General features: G+C 36.1%; 3 protein-coding genes across 3 annotated transcripts; 1 reads left to right on the forward strand and 2 right to left on the reverse strand.

Moving 5' to 3' along the window:
• Positions 1–5,571: 5,571 nt before the first annotated feature.
• On the forward strand, positions 5,572–10,937 carry LOTGIDRAFT_236467 (hypothetical protein; the record flags this gene model as incomplete). The annotated part of the gene is made up of 5 exons (XM_009067387.1): positions 5,572–5,709; positions 8,650–8,709; positions 9,246–9,421; positions 9,773–9,997; positions 10,416–10,937. Exons 1-5 carry the CDS (start codon positions 5,697–5,699, stop codon positions 10,935–10,937), a joined length of 996 nt encoding a protein of 331 aa, XP_009065635.1. The 5' UTR covers positions 5,572–5,696.
• Positions 10,938–14,163: 3,226 nt separating this feature from the next.
• On the reverse strand, positions 14,164–18,266 carry LOTGIDRAFT_236468 (hypothetical protein). The gene is made up of 5 exons (XM_009067388.1): positions 18,177–18,266; positions 17,881–17,940; positions 16,001–16,176; positions 15,156–15,380; positions 14,164–14,763 (listed from the first exon to the last, which is right to left on the reverse strand). The coding sequence occupies exons 1-5, from the start codon at positions 18,196–18,198 to the stop codon at positions 14,272–14,274; spliced, it is 975 nt and encodes a 324-aa protein (XP_009065636.1). The 5' UTR covers positions 18,199–18,266; the 3' UTR covers positions 14,164–14,271.
• Positions 18,267–20,249: 1,983 nt separating this feature from the next.
• Positions 20,250–21,835, reverse strand: LOTGIDRAFT_236469 (hypothetical protein). The gene is made up of 3 exons (XM_009067389.1): positions 21,691–21,835; positions 21,025–21,383; positions 20,250–20,916 (listed from the first exon to the last, which is right to left on the reverse strand). The coding sequence occupies exons 1-3, from the start codon at positions 21,702–21,704 to the stop codon at positions 20,795–20,797; spliced, it is 495 nt and encodes a 164-aa protein (XP_009065637.1). The 5' UTR covers positions 21,705–21,835; the 3' UTR covers positions 20,250–20,794.
• Positions 21,836–23,805: the final 1,970 nt, after the last annotated feature.

Consider the following 23,805-nt stretch of genomic DNA (forward strand, 5'->3'; position numbering starts at 1 on the left):
GGAATTACCACCGTCACAATCAGAACAGCAGGAAGTACAATTCTAACATTTCTTAAGTAACATATGGTTAAAAACTTATGTTTTGAAGGTGTAACCTGTTATTTTTTACTAGCAATCAATCAAATATTAATTAATTATTTAAATCATTAGTCATTTTAATTAGCTCCGATTAATTAGCGAGAGTTATCCTGGTGATTATTGAAATAGATATGACCATATCTACATCTAGGAAGTCGATACACGAGATGAAGAAGGGGTGGGGTGTAGATTTCTACCTATTGCTCACTTTTTATGCTGCTCAAGACACTATATTTATGTAAAATGATCCCAACTGTCCTGATGGGGATTTTATATCCGATACACGTAGCTAGTGGTTATAGTAAGCTATGGGATGAGCTCTACTCGTTTGTTCGCTTAGTTTTTTCCATTGTAGCTACCTACAAGGGACAAAGGAGCAATCCACATCCCCCCACCCACCCTCCTAAAAAAATGATTGCCTCCCTAAAAAAAATTCTGAAAACCGACCAATTCCATAACTGCAACTAACCACCATACGCCCCTCCAGATATATTACTTGTCCCTCCAGATATACTACTTGCCCCTCCAGATATATTACTCGCCCATCTGTACAATCAAGTCTAGCTACGACATGTAGTCATATATTGCCTTTCACCATTGTCTCATCAGATATATTACTCCCCCCCTCCTCCCCCCTTCCAAACAATCAAGTCTGTAGTCATGTATTGCCTTATTGGCCTAAATGAAATGAAATGAAGGTTTTGTAATAAAAAAATATAATTTCTATAAGCCTTCGTATTTGAATTTCCACCATCTATGTCAATTCAACTTCTATAAAATGTTGATAGAGCGAACTTAATCAAATTTATTTCCATTTACATCAACTTTTGGAGTGGATTTAATTAAAAAATTGACTTTATCTAATAGTTCACATAAGTGTTAGTTTGAATCAAATAAAGTTCGTCTTCAATTAAAAAAACGTTTGAGGCGTTAACTCTGTGAGAAAACGATTTCGAAATCAAAACAAATGTTACAAAATTAAAAAAAAGTAATAAAAAAATAACAAAGAAATAATGTTCGTTACTTAAAAAGGGAGAGGGGGGGGGGCGGTCTATTGTTGCAGAAAAATTTTTTCAAAACGCGTTGCACTCCATACCCCACGTTGCACCATATGGGCTAATGAAGACAGGTTAAGGAAAATTTTGCTAGGACATCGGCATTAGCTTTCTCCTTTTCGATTTTGAACTGTCGAGGAATTTTTAACATGCACAGCCTGTAGCACACAGGCCTTGGTTTATTGCCCCGGCTTTATGAGGGGTGAGTCAAGGTAACCATTTAGGTCTATATGTAATTACGAGAGAAGCACACGTCATTACGATTTGGTAATGTTTCGTGCCTCGAGTCAATTAAATAAATATTATGAGAAGTAATCTAGCGACCACTGTATTACACCTGTCATTTAAAACAAGGTGATCTCTTCACGCAGATCACTAGCCCTCACTGATCATAATTCAATAACTGTTCACTAGACCAGCGACGGAGGGTTAAGGAATTTTAAGTGAGTGGAGTTATCAAAGACGTAACTGTAATAACGAAAGCAGGTGTCGAGGATACAGTTTAGCTGAAGTAGGAATTGGATTTGATTTTTTTGGATAATTGTAAATTGTTTGGAGCAATTTTATTATAAGGTATTTTAAATTTATTTTATGACTTTTAAACATTTTTCATTTTTCCCAGATTTAAGGTAGAACTTCTTGAAATTTCTCGATGTTTTCAAAACTTCACAAAATTCAGTCCCAGATTTTTATCATTTTCTTCATTGTCCACTGTATGACATTGTTCATTGTTCGATAGCAACATCTGGAGAACTGCATTCCATTGCCGTTGCTCAAACACTCCTAAAAAACTGCTATGCTAAAATTACGACAACAAAAATTTGTGTCGGACCTCACAGCATCAGTCATTTCAAAACTGGAGGATGAAAAAATTCAGAGTAGGGGGCTTGGAGGAGGGTCGGGGTGGGGCTAAAGATGGACACCCCTTAGAAAAGTATATAAAGCGTATCAAAGTTAGGGAGTTCATATCATTTCAGGTATTTTTTAGAACTCAATGATGAAAAGCCTCCCTCGTAAAACGCCGTTGGTGTCGAAAACCAAAATCAAAGTCGAGATGTTCGTGTTGTTTTTTACAACAAACCTGTGTTACTTATTGATCTTTGACTAAAACATGATAACAGTTCTTCTAGTCCGAAACCCAGTCCCTTGTCTCTAGTTTGTCAACCATGTTTCTCCATGGCAGTTATGCAGTTCGGCATCTTGGTGGTTGTTTGGTAGATGACAAGGTAGTTGTTGTTAGTCGTAGAAGTTTGTAGTATAGGGTCTAGATCAATTGGATGGTTTGATAGATGGTAAAAACGTCTAGTCGTTCGGTGCTTTTGTGTGCTACAGGCTGTGCACGTTAAAAATCTCGCGACAGTTAGAAATCAGAAACAAAGAGTGGGCTAATGCCGTTCTCATACAGTCATAGCAAAATTTCCCTTATTGTACATGACGTTATTTGTTTCCAAAAGCTGATAATTCATATCTAATATGGCGTTGTTTCCCTGCACGTACAATGAGTATCATCTAGTTTCGGACTACAATATGCACTAATTAAAACTCAACTAGTTCACGTCAGTTTAAACATATAAGATGTAAATTAATATACTTGAGGGGAGAGGATGGGCGGGGACCACCGCCATACACCAACCCATTTAGTGTAATAGGTCCTAGAAATTCGATTCGGGAGACATGAATATCCCTTCAATATACATGCTACTGTCAACATGCAATTGGATTTATTCGAAATTTTATATCCTACTGTTCTGTATCTTGTTGGGCTAATGAAATGAAATGGAGTTTTATATTCCACTGTTCTGTATCTTATTGAACTAATGAAATGAAATAGAGTTTTATATCCTACTGTTCTGTATCTTGTTGGGCTAATGAAATGAAATAGAGTTTTATATCCTACTGTTCTCTATCTTATTGAACTAATGGAATGAAATAGAGTTTTATATCCTACTGTTCTGTATCTTATTGAACTAATGGAATGAAATAGAGTTTTATATCCTACTGTTCTCTATCTTATTGAACTAATGGAATGAAATAGAGTTTTATATCCTACTGTTCTGTATCTTATTGGACTAATGGAATGAAATAGAGTTTTATATCCTACTGTTCTCTATCTTATTGAACTAATGGAATGAAATAGAGTTTTATATCCTACTGTTCTGTATCTTATTGAACTAATGGAATGAAATAGAGTTTTATATCCTACTGTTCTGTTCCTTATTGGACTAATGGAATGAAATAGAGTTTTATATCCTACTGTTCTGTTCCTTATTGGACTAATGGAATGAAATAGAGTTTTATATCCTACTGTTCTCTATCTTATTGAACTAATGGAATGAAATAGAGTTTTATATCCTACTGTTCTATATCTTATTGGACTAATGAAATGAAATGTAGTTTTATATCCTACTGTTCTGTATCTTATTGGATTAATGAAATGAAATGGAATTTTATATCCTACTGTTCTGTTCCTTATTGGACTAATGAAATGAAACAGAGTTTTATATCCTACTGTTCTGTGCCTTATTGGACTAATGGAATGAAATAGAGTTTTATATCCCACTGTTTTGTATCTTATTGGACTAATGAAATGAAATAGAGTTTTATATCCTACTGTTCTGTATCTTATTGAACTAATGAAATGAAATGGAGTTTTATATCCTTCTGTTCTGTACCTTATTGAACTAATGAAATGAAATAGAGTTTTATATCCTACTGTTTTGTATCTTATTGGACTAATGAAATGAAATAGAGTTTTATATCCTACTGTTCTGTTCCTTATTGGACTAATGAAATGAAATGGAGTTTTATATCCCACTGTTCTGTACCTTATTGGACTAATGAAATGAAATGGAGTTTTATATCCCACTGTTCTGTACCTTATTGGACTAATGAAATGAAATGGAATTTTATATCCTACTGTTCTGTATCTTATTGGACTAATGAAATGAAACGGAGTTCCGAATTTTACATCATATGGTGCGAATTAACAAATGCAATGTCATTGTTCAACAAAAGAGTTTCCGCAATTATTCCCAAATCATGACCAACATTTTTGATGAGTAGTAAAAATAACTAGTTACTCACTTAGTGACATTTTAACAATTATTTTAAAATCCGGCTTAGTAACGAGGTTACTTGACCTTGGTAGGATTTACAATTCGTCAGCCAATTAACAATTTAGTATGCATTCTGTAAGCTGGTGAGACTAACTACTGAATACACAGCCTTTAAATGATTGGAGCTCATTTTACGTCTGTCTTGGATATAACATCCTCATCGGGACAGTTCGTTTAAAAAAAAAATTCTATGTAGGGCTAACATAATTGACTATAGCTCATATCACGTTGCAAACACGTGTTTCAGATAAGCAAAGCTCATCAGGACAGTTAGTTTTAGAAATGAAAATTAACTTTCCAATATAGGAACTGTAGAGCTTATCGCATAATCGTCATGTGTTTCGGATACACAATCTTCATCAGGGCAAATAGTTTCTGAAATGGAGGTTAACTTTACAATTTAGTTTTAAGGCTCTTTTCATGCTGCTGATACAACACGTGTGTCAGAAACACAGAAACACGATCCTCATACATAGAGTTATCATTTCTGCTGACTGATTGGATCAAGGGCCAGACACAAAGACTGGCTAACACACCTTTCAGTAATCGCGATAAGACATTGCCTTGCGATGTAAACTATTTCCCCCAATACGTTACTCGAGTTATAAAAGGTGCGACTATATGAGTTAGTGTAAAGATGTAAGTATTTTAACCCGGAATTAATATATCATAGAAAACATCTACCGACAAAGTATGACGACTTAGAGTTAACACTTGACTAATAAAGACGATATTAAAGAGGTAGTATCCGTCAATATTAGATTAATCGCTTTTACTCTTAAACAGAGATACGGAGAGATGAAAATGAGAAAATGACGAGATAGAGTAAACATTACACTAACATCAAGGGAAAGTTTCATCAAACAGTTGTCTACAATTCCTAGATTTGTATAGAAAATTTGGACTTCTAGGCAAAATTCATTTCCACAGGGAAAATTAGAAAACTAAGACTTGAAATTTGAAAAGTGCTGTTGAAAACTAATATTGAATTGTAATAGCGTTCAAATATTTCAAAAATTATATACAATCCGCCCCAACACAGAATAAAATACGTGGATATATCCCTTTTATATCAAGGAATGTGGAGCCAAAATTTCTCAAGGTTTTTAAACTAAAATTAACCGGATACACCCCTTTAATAATGTACGACTTTATAGAGCGCAATTTTCTCAGGCGCTTATAACGCGTCATCTCATGAATATTCAACAATATTATTTAAATAACGTTGTTTAATACGGTAACTATGGTAATACCGTATCAATAAACTTTAAAAATCTCGTTAAGTCAATCAGACGGACTGAATATTCTCTGCAATTTAAGATCAGAATTTTATGTGACTATTAAAATTTAATTCGTTTTCGACACTTTGAAGTGAACGAATATTTGATTCTTTTAGGGGGTATTGACCTAAAAGGTTCATTCATTCATTCTAAACGACGGATACGTAATGACACGTTTTGGTAGGTTTATAATTTCTTTATTAGTATTAACGCTTGTAGGTAGGTATATCGTATAAATTTTATTAACCACAATGTTTTAAATTTTATTTTTATTATCTTGCACTAGCGTTCGATTAAAGTAAGCCGAAACCTAATTTTCAATTCATATTTTCAGTGGTTTTCAGTTATTTTCGTTGCCATTTATGTAACTGTATTAACTGAATGCACCTATTTGAGTATATCTTCATGTATTTACATTAGAGGGTTGAACCCTGACTATAGTTTTTTTTATCAAAGTCACATGGACGATTTCATAATAAACATGAAAAGTGGTATATATATATATATAGTGATCCGAAGACAAGTTACGGTGTAAGATTATAGATATAGTTGAAAATACACGAGTCATACGGGTTCGGACAGGATTCGCTTTTAGTTTTTTTCTATTGTATCGATAATTCCCACACCGCACCCCACACCCCATACCCCACCCGCAAAACGCACGCCGCATCGGACAGTTTTATATAAACGTATTTCCCTCACTGATATTTCCTGTTAAAATGGTTGAGTCTCGACCGTAAAATTTGGACACGGTCGACAGAGAGAAATTCGATTTACATTTTCTTTGTATTCAAGGATAAATTCGTCTCAAAAGCTTACCGGTTACCCTTTCTATTTTTCGAATGTACCACCAGAGGTAAAAGGAGCATACTAGTACCCCTAGGGCTAACAATATTAGATTTCGGAGAAGGGAGGGGTTGATCATTAAATTGAAAGGAGTTACCTTGTTCTATTGATTTCTTGGGTAGTTTCAATCATCGTTATTTCCACATGGACACGGCTTCAAGCTAGTACGAACTTCGTATTATACATCATTAGCTATGTGGACTCTCTGAAAGGGATACTGAGTTGATAAACCTAAATACAAAATAAACACCGTTAGCTATGTGGACTCTCTGAAAGGTATGCTGAGTTTACAAACCTAAATACCACATAAACATTATTAGCTATGTGGACTCTCTGAAAGGGATGCTGAGTTGATAAACCTTAATACTAAATAAACATTATTAGCTATGTGGACTCTCTGAAAGGGATGCTGAGTTGACAAACCTATATATCAAATAAACATTTTTAACTACGTGGACTCTCTGAAACGAATGTTGTGTATGTATGTATTTGTAAATTAAGCGATTTGATTGGATTGTACGCTAGCGAATACAGCCAATCAGAGCCTTCAACAGAAAGACTATTATAAATTTGGCTGTGCATGTAATCGTGGGCTATGATTGGCTGTATTCTCTAGCGTATCATCCAATGAATTCGCTGCATTAACAAACTTCTGTGAAACAAGGAAGGTGACTATTGCAGTCAAGGTATTAAACGTAGTTCGTTATAGCTTGACATCAAGAAAATTGTAATAGCTTGACATTGTGAAGATGTATAAGACGTTGTTAGTAATAGCCTCACATTGAAATGGCTGCATTATATGATACAATAAAGGTGACTTTTGCAGTCAAGGTATAAGGCGTAGTTCGTTATAGCTTGAAGGTGGTTGGTGTTGTACTGAATGACTGTAGTTTTCTATGAACAAGGTTTTTATTAAGGTTCGGATTTTGAATATGCGATTATCAAACATTGTGTTCATTTTTCAAAAGAACTGGTGTGTTATAACACAAACACCCGTTTCTCAAGAAAGGTGCAAATTTACTAAAAAATATTTGGCCATGACATATTAAAAAAAAACTTATTTCAATTCAAAGCAGACGCAGGCGGAATGAATCAAATCGAACAAAGAACAGAATGCGGTTTATGGTGACCAATGAAAACCACATAAAGATTTTCTATGAATATTCATCAACCATATGATCCCAGAATGTAAAAAATTTGTTTTTTCAACCAATCGTATTTCTAGCAGAATTTCAATATTGAGTGACTTGAATAATCCATTTGATAGTGATAAAAAATACTTGTGGACTCTCTGAAAGGACTGCAGAGTTGATAAACCTAAATAAAAAATTAACATTATTAGCTATATGGACTCTCTGGAAGGAATGTCTTAAAGGGATAGCTTCGCCTTTTTCGTGTGTTGATTTGAGTCTTGAATATATGTAAAAAGTCTTCAGAAAAACAAGAAATGTATGAAAATAATTCTTTAAAATAACATGAAACAAGGAATTTCACTTTCTATTTCTATATGTCTTTTCTATATAGTACAAGAGTTAACGCAGATAATTCTTGACACACGTAGATTTGAAGGCTCAAATTTCAACAGTGAGCTGTGAACACTATTACTGATTAGCTTAGCCAAAATGTACGGTACGATTGGCCAAACGGATGTCGAACTTGTCTCTTTAATGGCAATATTTCATCTCATAAGCTGGAATATTCGGGTTGGGATCTGATACGATAAGAGGGCCTACTCTACCCCCACATCCTATTGTTATCGAAATGAAACAATGAGGCTATAATAGGGATTTTAAGGATCTGTTTGACAGGATCCTGTTTCGTTCAGGATTTTATAAACACGAGACCGGATTATATTTGTCTTATCTTTCCTTCCTTGTTTTTTAATTATTTTTTTTTAATAATTTACGATTTAGTTAAATTAAGTTCATATCAAAATTGAAGTAGGTGGTAAGGGGCTAACAATAAGCTAGGACGTAAAACTCAATTATATTCAGTTTGTCGAAATTATAACCAGTAAGCTAAATTTGATAAATGTTACGAAAGGGAATTCTAGAACATTTTTAAACCGACAAGCTGTCATGCTTACATTGCGGTCACCGCTCCCAAGACTTATAAACTACACCAGATAGAAATAATGGCTTCAATGGAGGGGCGGGCATTTTATAACAGGATGGCTTTTGGGCTTGTGGACAGCTAGAACCCTCTATGTGTATGCCATAATATCCAGACATCTTTGAGTTGTATTGTGAACGCCTTTAATTTGTCTATTTTCAGTGATGAACCTGTTGTTGATACAAATTTTGTGCCTGGCGTCGGCACTCGGCATCCTAGATGGTACGTATCGTTTACTGGCATCAATATTAGGACACTTCGGACATACAAAAGTCGAAATTTGGTCGAGGACCATCGCTAAGATGTTTGTCAAAGGACAACTGATAGAAAGGATTCTCCATAACCTTAGTTGTTGTCCTTGTAAAATCATAACCAAGAGATTTGGCTATGGACAAGCTGGTAGACAGGATCCTTGTGACCGAAGTTGTTATGCTTGTTAAATCATTCCAAAGAAGTTTGACCAAGGACCAGCTGGTAGAAAGGATCCTTGAGAACCTTAGTTGTTATCATTGTCAAGATATTTGGCCAAGAACCAGCTGGTAGACAATATCCACTAGAATCGTAGTTGTTATCCTTTTCAATCCTTTATGCGTTATGCAGTACAAATATTTGTCCAATCTGTCACCATTTCAATCATATTATCCTTTCAACACGCGTTCATGATTTTGAACTCATCATCAGTCAATTCAATGAACAATTTTCACTTAATCGACGTAAATCTCCATTCCATTGTATCTTATCGTATTGTTGTTTTACAGCTGCGTCCAAATATTACTCGTATAAGTTTATTCTTACTGCCGATAATTTAGAAGGAATGGTAGACGAAGGCGCAGATGATAACACCTACGTCCACGTTCTAGACCCGGAACGCACACCGTCTGGCGAATTGAAAGCCAGTGAAGAACATATTTTTATTGAAATATCCACAACCGCGGTAAGTCTACGGTTATTTAGGCCCCTTAGTTGTGTGGATTTATCAACTCTGTCAGTCAGGCAGGCCGGAGGGACTGACATGGAAAACGCGTGCAGTCGTTCGGATAGGACAATGAACCGAGACCCTTTGTGTTACAGGCTGTACATGTTAAAGATCCGTTGGCAATCGAAAAAGAGTAGGCGAATGTCACTGTCCTGGAAAAATTTCACTCATTGCACACTGCACGGTATTGCCCTCATTAGCCTATAGGCTAAGGTGCAGATAAGTAGGACGTAAAACTCCATTCATTTCATTTCTACAATGTTATCAGATAGCTTATGGAAACTATCAATGCTTTCTGTTTTATTCCAGTATCGTAAAGAATATTTTGACAGGCTTGGTCTGGATATAGAGAACGACAAGATTGATTACACTCCAGAATTCAGGAGCATGAACTCATCTGCGAAGAATTCCCTGCCAAAAGATATCAAAATTGAAATAATTCACACCACAGCTTTTAAAGTTTTCCCAGATTTTTCTCTCCGACTGAGTGAAGATTTGGATGAACTCAGAAAGAAAACAGTCATTCAGTTTTATGTAAGTTATCAGAATTCTTAAAAATTTATCGATTCGATTTGGCCTTATGTGAAGGTGGATGCTCTCGAACCTAGCGTTTTAGGGTTCGATTCCTACAAATTTCGAGTTGAAACGGTCAGAATTTACAAGCAGTGTTGCATTCGGAGAAGCTGAAATGGAAAAAGTATCTCGTCGTTTAGATGGGGTAATACACCGGGGCTTCTTAAACTACAGACTGTACACGTTAACTATCCCGTAAGAGTTGGAACTCAACTAAGAGTAAAATTAATGCCCTACACTACATGGCGTTGTCCACCACAGCCGAAACGGCCGCAAAATATAGAGACAAACCCTTATCCCTTTTATTCTGACAGTCGGAAGATGATGCTGAAAAACCTAAACGCAACATCAATCTTATTGTTTGTTTTTCTGCTTCCAGGTTTTATTGGCCAATGTTACCAGTGCTGAAATCGTATCAAACCCGCTACCATTTATGGTGTTCGTGAAACAGCGACCAGTTAGCCTAGAGGAGCATGGTGCTGCCATCTACGCCGGTATCATTGTGCTAATCATTGTGGCCATCGCATTACTAGTTCCGTTCACCGTACGTGCTAAACGTCGACGACGTGCCGGTAAACCGATCTGCGGATTCGGCAGCGCGAAATCTCCTGAAGATATCCAGAAAGAAAAGCTCGCTGGAAAAGACAATGCTGCTATGATATTTGACGATGGAAAAAATTTCTCGAGACGCAGTTCCACCATAGAGCCTGGACACGAGTCGTTTCAACAACACATGGTGCGTTCCGTTTCAGACTTTCACTTCCAACCGAAATGGTTGGATCCACATTACTCTGACGCACACCTGCCACCGCAATCGCATCATCATCACCACCATCATAATAATAACATGACCAACGGACAGCTACATCCTAATGGAAAGCGTACTGAAGAACGACTGTAATGACTATGCAGTAGAAAGTGCTAAATATTTCTTGCGATGTGCGCGATGTTTTATTATAATTTAGACTTGATGGGGAGCCAGAAAGATATGTAGAAGTGAGAACTCTGAGTATACATACTGACAACAGCTCCATCGGAAGCCCTCACTTCAGTCTGAACGTTTTCATGTTATTGCCAACGAACAGGGTGTCTGATTCTTAATTTGGGAAGTTATATGTATAGCTGCAATTGAACTATCAGCTCGTCACTTTCAATAGAATGATTTAATTGCCGATGATCAGAGTGCCAGATTCTCACTCTGAAAAGGGACATGTATAGCTGAAATGAAACTCTATCAGCTAACAGAGATCGTATTGAGATAACTATATCCCTTAAAAAGGAGTCACTTTAACGGGGGCAATATCAGCTAATAGATGAAATATATATCATTTTAAAGGGAATATCAACTGGAAAAGCCACAAGAAACTAAGTATAGTTCTTACATAGAAATAACACACACGAACGTAGTTGAAATGAAATGTGGGCTAATGAAGACGGGCAACGCCGTGCAGGGTGCAGTGAGGGAAATTTTGCCAGGACAGCGGCATTAACGAATGTAGTTATCAACCATTTTGATTCACTACCTCGACTTAATAAGTCGAATGTTTAGAAAAACTATAACATTTCAAATTAGCTTTCAATAACATTTTAAGAATTAGAAAAAGATTTCAATGTGATTTGAATTCGACTTATTAAGTCGAGGAAGAGATTCAAAATGGCTGTTAACTACGTTCGTGTGTTATTTCCATGTAAGAACCATACGTAGTTTCATATGCTGAAAAAGCATCATTTAGATGACGGTAACAATAATTATGAATCAAGTTTATAAATGAAAACTACAACAACAATTAAAAATGGTAAAGTACAGACTGTATACTAGGATGGGTGTATATGACGTCATGACTGTGTTTTATTGACATTTTGTGATCTATACACCTACTAGTTGTACTTATAAATATAAATAAAGTAGATAATGTAGTATCTTGTTTATCTCTTAAACGGATTGGATACCTTATTTAAAAAGGGATGTAAAGTAGATCCGATCGGAGGGGGAAAACTTGGCTGAAAAATCCTCAAACACGGAAAACGCAGTTTCACGAAATAAATGTAATGAACACGGCCTGTACCAATTGAGGCCTTGGTTTATAAGTCTGCTTGCACTATTGTTATAGCAAATATTTCCATACTAAAGCAAATTAAATTCGGGCGTTCGTGTTCGTGTGTTATTTCCATGTAAGAACCATACGTAGTTTCATATGCTGAAAAAGCATCATTTAGATGACGGTAACAATAATTATGAATCAAGTTTATAAATGAAAACTAGAACAACAATTAAAAATGGTAAAGTACAGACTGTATACTAGGATGGGTGTATATGACGTCATGACTGTGTTTTATTGACATTTTGTGATCTATACACCTACTAGTTGTACTTATAAATATAAATAAAGTAGATAATGTAGTATCTTGTTTATCTCTTAAACGGATTGGATACCTTATTTAAAAAGGGATGTAAAGTAGATCCGATCGGAGGGGGAAAACTTGGCTGAAAAATCCTCAAACACGGAAAACGCAGTTTCACGAAATAAATGTAATGAACACGGCCTGTACCAATTGAGGCCTTGGTTTATAAGTCTGCTTGCACTATTGTTATAGCAAATATTTCCATACTAAAGCAAATTAAATTCGGGCGTTGCAAGTGTAAGCAAAGCAAACCAACCGTAACAAGTATGCAATTACGTAAATAATGACTAACGGAAGAAAAGACCAGAAACGAAGTATAAAAAAGTAACAAGTGCTTGCTATGATTCATCAAAAAATCACGAGTCGTTTAAAAATTACCATTGATTCGGCAGTTTCAAACTTCATATTATTAGTTACGGTAAACAAGTTTTCTCAAGACCTAAAAAATAAATAAACGAAACGAAAATAACCTTGAGACAATAATTTTATAGGATAACCACTTAGGATCTGAAGAATCCTGTCCACCAGCTGGGTCTTGGGCTTGCCCATTTTCTATCATTTCCCAAGGATAACAACAAAGATTCTGGTCCTTGGTCAAACCTCTTGGTAATGGTTTGACAGACAAAATAACTTAAATTTTCTAGAATACGAGGGTAACAAATTAGAACCTGAAGGATCCTGTCTACCAGATGGTCCCTGGCCAAACCTCCTGAGAATGATTTTACATGGATAACAATTTAGGTTTCGAGGATCCTTTTACCACCCAAGATGGTGAAAAAGCATAGAAGCATAACAAACACACACAGCGATTAAAGAACTTATAGATAGGGAATTACCCTTTTTGTGATGAAATTGACGAGGACTTGAGTGGGTTGGGGACCCTCCTCTGTGAATTTTAATATATATTCTCTTGCATTTTCGCTTGGGGTGGGGCGCAGGACTGGGGGTCAGTTGATTTGGTTTAATCAGTCCCAATTGTAGTTGAGCCATTGGACGCAGGCTAAGAAAGGGGGGTGGGGGATGAGTCCACCATCAAAAGAGCACCCTAAATTACAATATTTCGCTTTTGTGACCGAGGCATCCCTATTTCATCCCCCCCCCCCACACACACCAATATCCCAAAACTGACACTACCCCGACCCTGAATTCCGTGTAGGTTTATAAATAAGAGTAAAGTTCCGTGTAGAAGTTGATATTTCACAAATATGAACAAACAAATAAATGTCGCTGAAGGATTAAATATGAACGTGTCGTCTGGCAGTAGGTTTATAAACTCAGCATCCCTGACCGATAAAAATCGTTAAATCAATATTGAGAACAAACTTCAATAATTAGAACTTACCTATTCTTCAGAAGAACCATTTTGCGTTGCTGAAAAAACAGATTTTACTAATTCTTACTTCACTATGAAGGAAAAAGCGTCCACGTTTACACACTTCATTCTTGTTTACAATGATGGTGCTCGATTGATCAGCTCTACTCGTCCGGGTTTTAGAGAATCCGCCTGGACTCGGAACAAACGGTACCTGTTCAGACACCACCAATCGAGCGCCTCTATATTGGAATTTATTTCAGAGAGTCCATCTAATTGACTTAGCAGACATTCCACAAAGCTAATATTTTTTTCAATTCGCCCCACAGCTTGATATTTGGTTTTGTAAACCTCGCCCCCCTTTTAGAGAGTTCACATGGTTATAAACGATCTAAGTATTTCACAATTCGATGAGTAGAAAATAAAGCTTTAATTACAAACTGACGAAAAGATACAAAAGAGACAACAAAAATAATTAAAAAAAATCACACATAAAAATAAAGACACCACAAGGTTGAAATCAAGGTTTTTCAATGACAGCTGGTAGAGCACTGAACGATACAGACCCGTTAACTTTTGGTTTCTCAGTGCCATTTAAAGGATCGTAAGTTGTGGCCGAAGTATCGTAATGTGGATCCAGCCATTTTGGTCCGTAATGGAAATGGGAAGTCGCTAACGAACTACGACGGACTTTTTGCTGACCGTTGGCGAATACCATTGCAGGGTTGTCGAATACTTGCGGTTCCGACTTCTGTTGAATTTCTTCGATAGAGCTTTCTTCATTTCCTTCAGCGCTTCCACATCCACAGATTGGCTTGCCTGCTCGTCGTCTGCGTTTAGCACGGACCGTAAACGGTAACAGCAGTGATATCGCCATGATGATCAACAGAATCACTCCAGCGTAGATGGCGCCACCGTGTTCCTCGTTATTTCTCGGGGTTTTCTTCACGTAAACGAGAAACGGAAGTGGGTTGGAGACGATGGAAATGCTTGTTGTATTGACCAACATAATCTGAAAACAGAAATGGAAATTCAAAGTTTTAAATACTTTTCTGCTCTTAATAAGTCAATGAAGACAGACAACTACAAGAAGTGTTCAATGAGGACAATTTTATATGTATAAAACTAAATAAATACATGGAATATATAAGTAAGTAGCGAGCAGGGCATGCTGAAAAATCCGGAACACCTGACGACACTCTGTCACTGGGTATTCAGGTGTGCCATTCCTTTAAGAGAGTCCACATAGCTAATTATGTTTACTTGTAATTTAGATTTGTCAACCAGCCATCCGTTTAGGATAACATATAAAGTATACTTGGGTTTGTCAACTGGGCTTTCCTTTCAGAGAATCCACATATCTAATATTGTTTATTTTAAATATATTTATTTTTATACCCTTACATAAAACTGAATTGTAGCTTTCCTTTCCAATTCGCCCAGATCTCCGGTCAGTCGGAGAGAAAAATCAGGAGAGACTTTGAAAGCACGGGTATGAACGATCTGGATCTGTATTTCTTGTGGCAGTGAGTTGTTCAGGGAACTGTTCATGGACGTGATCTCTGGTGGTAGATCTACATTGTCTTCCTTCAGCTTCCGATTGAGACTCTTAAAATAGTCTTTACGATACTGGAAATAGTAAAATACTTCATATGTCAAGACTTAAAGGTTTTCTTAACTGTGTGTGTATATCAGAGACACTGATAGCATCAATTTTTATCTTATATGCCTAGGTTTAGTGAAATTATAAGAACCACAGATGTCTGATTGAAAATTGGCATGGTAGAAATTGATACTCTCAGTGACCACGATACACAAAAGTGCTATCAATGTACTCTGTATAATCCTTTTGTGAGTGTACAATATTCTCAAATTTGACTCCATTGTACACTGATATTGATATCGTCATGAGTCTAAAAGAATACAGGAACAGAAAAGGCAGCGAATACTTGCCAAAATGTCCCCTATTGTACACTACCAGGCGTTGGTATCTGGTAGAGTTTACAAGCATATACAGGCCACAAAATAAGGCACTGAATATTCGACCCATGCCCCACTGTACACTGCAAGAAGTTGATATCCTCACGAGTTCAAAGTCTACACGCACAAAATAAGGTACAGAATGCTCGCTCTATGCCAAAATGTCGCCTTTTCTACAATGCCAGGCGTTGATATCTTTGAGTGTTTAAAACCTTAGGCATAAAAAGATATATTTTGATTTGACTCAAGGGCAATAACTCAAAACTTACCTGTGAGGTAGATATTTCAATGATAATTTTATTATCGCTAGCATCGAGTGTGCCGGTCACGACTTGATCTTCATCCAGAGCCATAATGACAGTTTCTCTGGCAGCTGCCTCGTCAACGATCCCTTCCAGATAGTCAGCGTTCAGGATATATTTATAGGAGTAATGCTCCGAGGCTCCTGGAAAAATAAGGGTCACATACGTGGGGTCAGATCAGTGGAGGCGCCATTGGGGTGCAGGGGGAACCCTCAGAAAAACTTATTGTACCCGAACCACATGTCAAAACGGGTTTTTTACCCTATAATATTTGTCCGAATGCAGCAAATCAGTTATATTTTTCAAAACTGTTCTCGGGGACAACCCTCAAGACCCTTCAGTCCGCCTTCCGATTCCGCGTCCGCTTTTGCATTCCATCCTTGACAGTTGTCCCCAAATTTAGTCGGTCTGCCCCTTTTTGGTACCTCCTGTTTCAGAGGCTCACCCCGTCACTGGGGGCTATTTGAAGCATCTGTTATAAGCATAAAATCAACCAAACAACACAGCATCATCCAATTTGAACCAATCAAGCTACCAACTACTACTACTACCAACAACTATCTAGTTTGTGATACCGCTGGAAGCGAACGTTAAGTTGTTATCTACCAACCAACTAAGCATAAAGTAAGTACGCTTCGGACCAGGTTGGCAGCCAGGCGTGACCCACGCTTCTGCATATGACATCTCTTTCACGAGTCAACCAGCCAGCATTATGTAACTTCGTCACAACCGAACTTAAGGAACACAACTTTGAAATAAGCGAATATCAATAGCAGTATGCAAGTTTATATTAAATCGGTGTGCTATTATGCCTATTATAATTACAACCGTGCTCTGTTTATTGGCACAAGTAATTCATAATAGATTGCTTTTAATATGTTCGCTATTCAGATATTGATAACAAAGACGTGTAAATTTATTTTATATTGAGATATATTGTAAGTAGTTTTCTAGTCTGTGTGTGTATTTAATGTACAGGGTCATGTAGTAATGTAGTAATTACATCATATTTTATATGTATATTATATAATATACAGAGATTTTCAACCATTTTCTTTATATTACATCTTTTAGGATCCTTGATCGATTGCATTACCCCCTTCCCCCTATAAATCCTTACCATTACCCCCCTTCCCCCTATAAATCCTTACCATTACCCCCTTTCACCTTTAAATCCTTACCATTACCCCCTTCCCCCTATGAAACCTTACTATTACACCTTTCCCATGTAAATCCTCACTATTACCTCCTTCGCTCTATAAATCCTTACTATTACCCTCTTCACCCTATAAATCCTTACCACTACCTCCTTCCCGCTATAAATCCTTACTATTACCCTCTTTCCCCTATAAATCCTTACCACTACCTCGTTCCCGCTATAAATCCTTACTATTACCCTCTTCCCCCTATAAATCCTTACTATTACCCTCTTCCCCCTATAAATCATTTCTATTACCCTCTTCCCCCTATAAATCCTTACTATTACCCTCTTCCCCCTATAAATCCTTACTATTACCCTCTTCCCCCTATAAATCCTTACTATTTCGTGATTTTTTCTTCGGTTTTCCCTGAAATCTTTTTCATGTCTGAGAATATAGTCTGACTGAATACAACTTAAATTATAATTGTTTAAATATTTCATGCTAGACTACAAAGCGCTTCATTAAACATTAAACTCAATATTCCAAAATGAGACCCTAGGGGTAACCCCAGAGTGAGAAGTCAATGCAGGAAATTTTGCCAGGACAGCGACATAAACCTATTCCTTTTAGATTTCCTTCCTCAACAAACACACCCCCCCCCCCCCCCTCCCGTCTGTCCCGCAGAAAAAATGAAAATCTGCTTACCGTCCAGAACTCCTAACGACGTCGTCAGACATGTTAACTCAATCAAAAGCAAACACAAAACTGAAAAGACAATAATAAAAAATTTACAAATTTACTCATAGTCTTTGTATATTGGATTTTATCCGAAGCTTAATAACAGATGTACAGCTGACGAGGGGATTATATCCGAAACCTGCGGTGGCATTATTAAACGATGTATTTTAATAAGACACAATTGTACTAAATACAAACATTAAGATACTTATCAACTTTGAATATTAATTCAGTTTTTTAAATACATACATTCAAATACTTACTAATTTTGAGTATAAATTCCATTTCGACAATGAATTCCAGAGCAAAATATTATTATTTTAGCAGCTAGATCAAATATCTGACGTATCAACTATCACAAGATCCTGTTTCAATTTAGCATTTTAAGTTTTTATGCGACCTTCACACAACCTCAGCCCACTTCCGCAATTTGATATTCATTTCAAAATCGTTCAGTGATTTTATTTGCTTTGCTTTTACTCTTAAAGTCTTATATTAAAAATCCGTATTCTGATGAGGATTGTGTACCCAAAACACGTGTCGGTAGCATGAAATGAGCTCTAGTCAATTAGATAACTTTAAGCCCAATTAGAAACTTAATCCCCGTAACCACAAGCTGTCCTGATGAGGATTGTGTATACAAAACACGTGTTAGCAGCGTGAGGTTTAGTCAACTGGAACCAAACTTGAGCATTCCCACTCCCATTCCATTCTTACCTGGTTGCAATTTTAAAATCACCATCCTTTTAACGCAGGAACAATCACAAAGCAAAATATGACCTAAGTTCGTTTAATCGTAAGTTTCATCTCGACGTTTCTTTAAAAATGCCCACTCGTTTTTATTTTGAATACCTTGTAAGTCGCTCGCCAAATATGCATGATTATGAATTTATTTACATTTGACTGTATTGTAATGTTAAATTCAAGAGCCGCTCCTTTTATTAATCTTAAAGGAATAAGGTAGTCTAGAAATTGGCTTTAACAACTGATAACACTCATCAAAATAAAAATTCGGCATCTGGCTCGTCCGCAATTAAAAAATCGTACAGTCGGAAAATGACGACCATGGAATATTTAATCGTTATTAACACTCTTTTAAGCAATAACCACGATGACAAAGTTTGCGAGTGTGAAGGGTGGAGAGAGTGCTTGAGATTGTATGAAGGTGGGGGTGGGTGTGATAATTTTTCTTGGCTGTCACCCTGCGAATCTATGGTTGAAATAAGCAGTAGCATATTTTTGGAAGTTTTTTCATTCATGCTTGTAAGTTTGCGCTTGATTAACAAATAAGGGAGAACATATCTTTAAGTTTAACTTTTGAATACTTATTCTTTGGACTTGAAAATGAATGAGAAATAATTGAATTAGTGGATGAACCCCAGTGGAACAAATCGGGTTTAACGACACATAATAGGACTGTCATAGAGTAAGCCAGTCAAACGTTGTGCTCTGATTGATGAATAAATTTGAATTTGATAATTAGTAGGCGTGGTTATGAAGCTACTTCCGGGTCCAGGTGTCGTTTCTAACATTGTACCAGGTGAAATATGCAGAGTTCATTCTCGTCAAATGTCATTCGTAGCATGTCATAGCGTCCTTGAACACCAGAAAAAATAAGTCATGACCCCATGCAGTGTGCAGCAAAGAAAAATCTTGCCGGTACGATTGAGCTATTTTGATATCACTCCCTTTAGTATTTAATTACTGGTGTGGGGTTAGAATGTTGAAAAGAGACATATGAAATGAAATAAATGGAGTTTTACGTCCTACTTTTCTGCACCATGTGGGCTAATGAAACGGGCAATGCCATGCAGTGTACAAGTAGGGAATTTTTGCCAGGGCAGCTGCATTAGCTTGCTCTTCCAACTGTCGAGGATCTTTAACGTGCACATACTGTAGCACATGGGCCTCGGTTTAATCGTCATCCGAACGACTAGACGCCTTTTCCATATCAACCGAAGTATAAATGTCCTTGATACAAAGGATAAGAAAACGTCACCAAACACTGGGTTTAAGTTGAATTGCAGGAACCACAGACGTCTGATTGGAAATTGCTATCAGAGTCCTCGATACAATCCCTTTACATTCCCATTTCTCATTTCCAATGACCATTTCGTTAGTAAATAGTTTCTTACGCTACAAGTAAATAGGTATTTCACCTCAGGTAGTTTGACACTATCAAACAAGGAAGTCAAGACAGACAATCCAAATATTGAGTTTTAAAGGAAGATACATACGTAATTTTTAAAATAGACACTGATAAAATTCAATTCAAGTTAAAAAAAAAACATCCCTTTCAATATCAGACTATAACATTTAAAAATTTCATTTTTTTTCTATTCATTTTATTAAATAATACGACAAAGTTACATTTTATTTTAATGGTGTTTTAAAGGGACAGATGCGCCATTTTGGGGGTTGATTTTAGTCAAATATATGTAAATAATCTTCAGAGTTACTAGAAATGTACGGAAATCACATAATTCCTTCAAAAATACTTCAAATTATGAATTTACTTAACCTTCTATATATGTCATTTCTATATATCACAGAGTATCTTAAATTGACGAGTTGTCATTTAAACATTCGAACGCAGATAATTCTGAACACACATGGATTTGAAGGCTCAAATTTCGACAGTGAGCTGTGAATACTATTACTGATTAGCTCAACTAAAAAAATCCAGTTTCTGAGACAAAAGTTTGTTTTGTCAAAAAAAAAAAAAAAAAAAAAAATAGTTTACTGTTATAAGTTCTTGAATGAAACTTTCAACTGCATTTAGTTCATGGCAAGTTGATATGATATATGTTTGTCTGGTATATTTAGTAAGTTACAGTATCCCTCAATCAATATGTCGCACCAGCAATACAATTAACGGTCTTCAGTCCAAAACTTTTGACCAGTTGCAGTCTTCTACTTTGAAACATACACAAAACATCTTATACAGACGAGGATAGTAGCTTGCAAGAAATGTACACACCGCTGTCAGCAAGTCATTGCAAGCTGAAATAGAAAAACAGACATGTTAGTAACAATAATCATCAATTTATTGACATTTGAAACAATTTGCAGACAGTAAACTCTTCCAAGTATGACTACAATTTTACTCACCTTGTACCATTTGAATATTTTCTAGTGTGCTCTGAATTGATTTCATAAGGGGTTTTCTTGCTTGTTCAGGTATCTGGAATCTGTTTTTTTCTATTGATGCACTGTCTGAAACTTGTTCTTTTTTCACAATTTCTAGTGTGTATTGAATAGTTTCCACCAGGTCTTTCCCCACATCTTCAGGCATCTTGGCTCCGAGATCTTCTTGTTTTTTTTTCACAAGTTCTAGTATGGATTCAATAGATTTCACAAAGGCTTCTCTTTCCATTTCTGGCCCCAGTCTAATCATTTTCTCCGTAGGTTTGGTGGCAACGAGCATCACTAAAAACACCACTACTGCACAAAGCACTGCCAGAACATTACTAAAAAATACAAAATACTTAACGGTTAAAATACATTTCACTTTTGACACATAACATTTAACATATAGCATATAGCATTCCCAACTCATAGCATTATCAAAATATAACACATTGCATATACCAACACACATAGCATTACCAAAAACACATAGCATTACCAAAAAACACATAGCAATACCAATTACCATTAGCACCACATATCATAATATATCATTTTTTAACACATAAAATTTTGAGATATCTGGACCGTCGTCCTTGAAATGTTGGGGACCGAGACGTGAAACTAATACAATCAAACTTTACTTACCCTTTTAGATACATCCTGACTTAAGCTTCTCTTCAATACGATATATAATAACAGACTGATCAACAACTCCCAATGGTTTTAGAATTAAGAGCTAAGTCACAGTAAACCTTCTTCAGCAGCCACTTCTTCCTTCTTCAGCCGGAACAACAACAATGATCTGGTCATAAGACATGAGGCGATACAGTCGCTGCACACGGGAAGTTTGAAGTCTTATTTCAACTCTTTTGTTACTCAGTAATATTGTTCATTTCTAATTTTTTCCGAATATGATATTTAGTTTATATCACTATTGAAGGCAGAAGACAAAATATGTAATCGTTAACAAAAAGAAGTTAAACATGTCTTACAAAGAGACTTTATACTCTTTTAATCCATGTTATATAAATTACGTATATGTTGTAAAACATACCAAGCAATTCGACACCACCTTAAAGGCATTGTAAGAAGATTTTCTAATAATTCATGTGTTTTAGGGACACTGCTAGTATCGATTTGCACCACTCCGTGCTACAGGTTGTGCACGTAAACACACCTCAACCTCAACCCCCCCGACAGTTGAAAATCTAAGAGTAGGCTAATGTCCCAGCCCTGACAATATTTGAGAAAGGCAGAAATTCATTCTATTTCATGAAGGGCTATCACAAAACGAAAGAAGACTTTAATATATAGAACGTAATACTATATTGATTTCATGTAAATATATAAAGGAGGTAATATCGTATATATCAAGTTAATAATAGTTGATACTAAGAAGAGATTCAGTAGGGCGTTTACTCCGACTATCTAAACAATAATGAAGAATGTTTCTTCCTGGTTTGACTAAGGAATTATTATCACAAGAAAAGCGTGGGCCTTAACCGAGAAACAACCATAAATAAGGCAAAAAAAGAAGGGAAACTATTGATATAAAGATAAAATGATAATAATCAGTAAGAATCGTAGTTTACACAAATAACAACGTAAACACAACCCGTTAAGGAGCATGTTCCTTTAGCAACAATGCACAAGGTTAATCATACCGTTACTAAATGAACGGTATAAGCGAGTCATATGATCAAATACATTTCGTACACATGAAAATAAATAATTAATCAATTAAAAGTAACCACCATATCACTGCTAGTCTGAATATAAGGTAATCAGTCATATATCTAATCTTGTGAGAAATAATCCTGCATCATCGGAATAAAATTATTTACTTCTTCTATATATACAGCGTATTCTATACCACCCAGGAAAGTATCTTTGAAGTATAGCACAGATCGCATTCGACCAAAATGCTAAAACAGAAAAAGAGATAGCTTAATATTAATAATAAATTAATATATTTGTGTAACAATAAGCTCGCCAAAGTCAAATTTTAGGAATTTTAGAAACCAGTGACACTAGATGGAAGAGTAGAATGTTCGAAATAGAAGAAAAACTAAACAAAATTGAAAAATACAGCATAGACCAACAGATTAATGAAAAATAGCACTCACGCGCAGGTCGGTGTAAAATGTTTATTACTGTTTTTTTTGTCACAAATGGATGCCGTATGATTTGGTTCACAAAGTCTTCTGTGTTCCGTGGCGGCACAAATCTGGGAACGCGTAGCCTTTGTTTGGCGTCAATAATCACCACAAAGAACACTACCATTATACAAAATACTACCAGAACATTGCTGAAATATACAAACAATATATATACTACATAGCACTACCAACACATAGCATATACCAGCACATAGCATATACCAGCACATAGCATATACCAACACATAGCATATACCAACACATTGCATATACCAACACATAGCATATACCAGCACATAGCATATGCCAACACATAGCATATACCAACATATAGCATATACCAACACATTGCATATACCAACATATAGCATATACCACCCCATAACATATACCAACATATAGCATATACCACCCCATAGCATATACCAACACATAGCATATACCAACACATAGCATATACCAATACATTGCATATACCAACATATAACATATACCAGCCCATAGCATATACCAACATATAGCATATACCAGCACATAGCATATATCAACATATAGCATATACCAACATATAGCATATACCAGCCCATAGCATATACCAACA

Source organism: Lottia gigantea, assembly GCF_000327385.1.
Source record: "Lottia gigantea unplaced genomic scaffold LOTGIsca_82, whole genome shotgun sequence".
Classification (NCBI taxonomy): domain Eukaryota; kingdom Metazoa; phylum Mollusca; class Gastropoda; family Lottiidae; genus Lottia; species Lottia gigantea.

Bases quoted from the DNA above. Each gene is read 5' to 3' on its own strand.
- LOTGIDRAFT_236468 (XM_009067388.1), bottom strand. From the start codon at position 18,198: ATGGAATTTATACTCAAAATTA. The intron at 17,941-18,176 runs GTAAGTATTTGA...TTGTCTTTTCAG, and splicing joins GGAATTTATACTCAAAATTA to TTTTGTGTTTGCTTTTGATT. The intron at 14,764-15,155 runs GTAAGGGTATAA...TTCTGTTTTCAG, and splicing joins AAGCTACAATTCAGTTTTAT to ATTATGTTGGTCAATACAAC.
- LOTGIDRAFT_236469 (XM_009067389.1), bottom strand. The intron at 20,917-21,024 runs GTGAGTAAAATT...TTTCTATTTCAG, and splicing joins AAATATTCAAATGGTACAAG to CTTGCAATGACTTGCTGACA.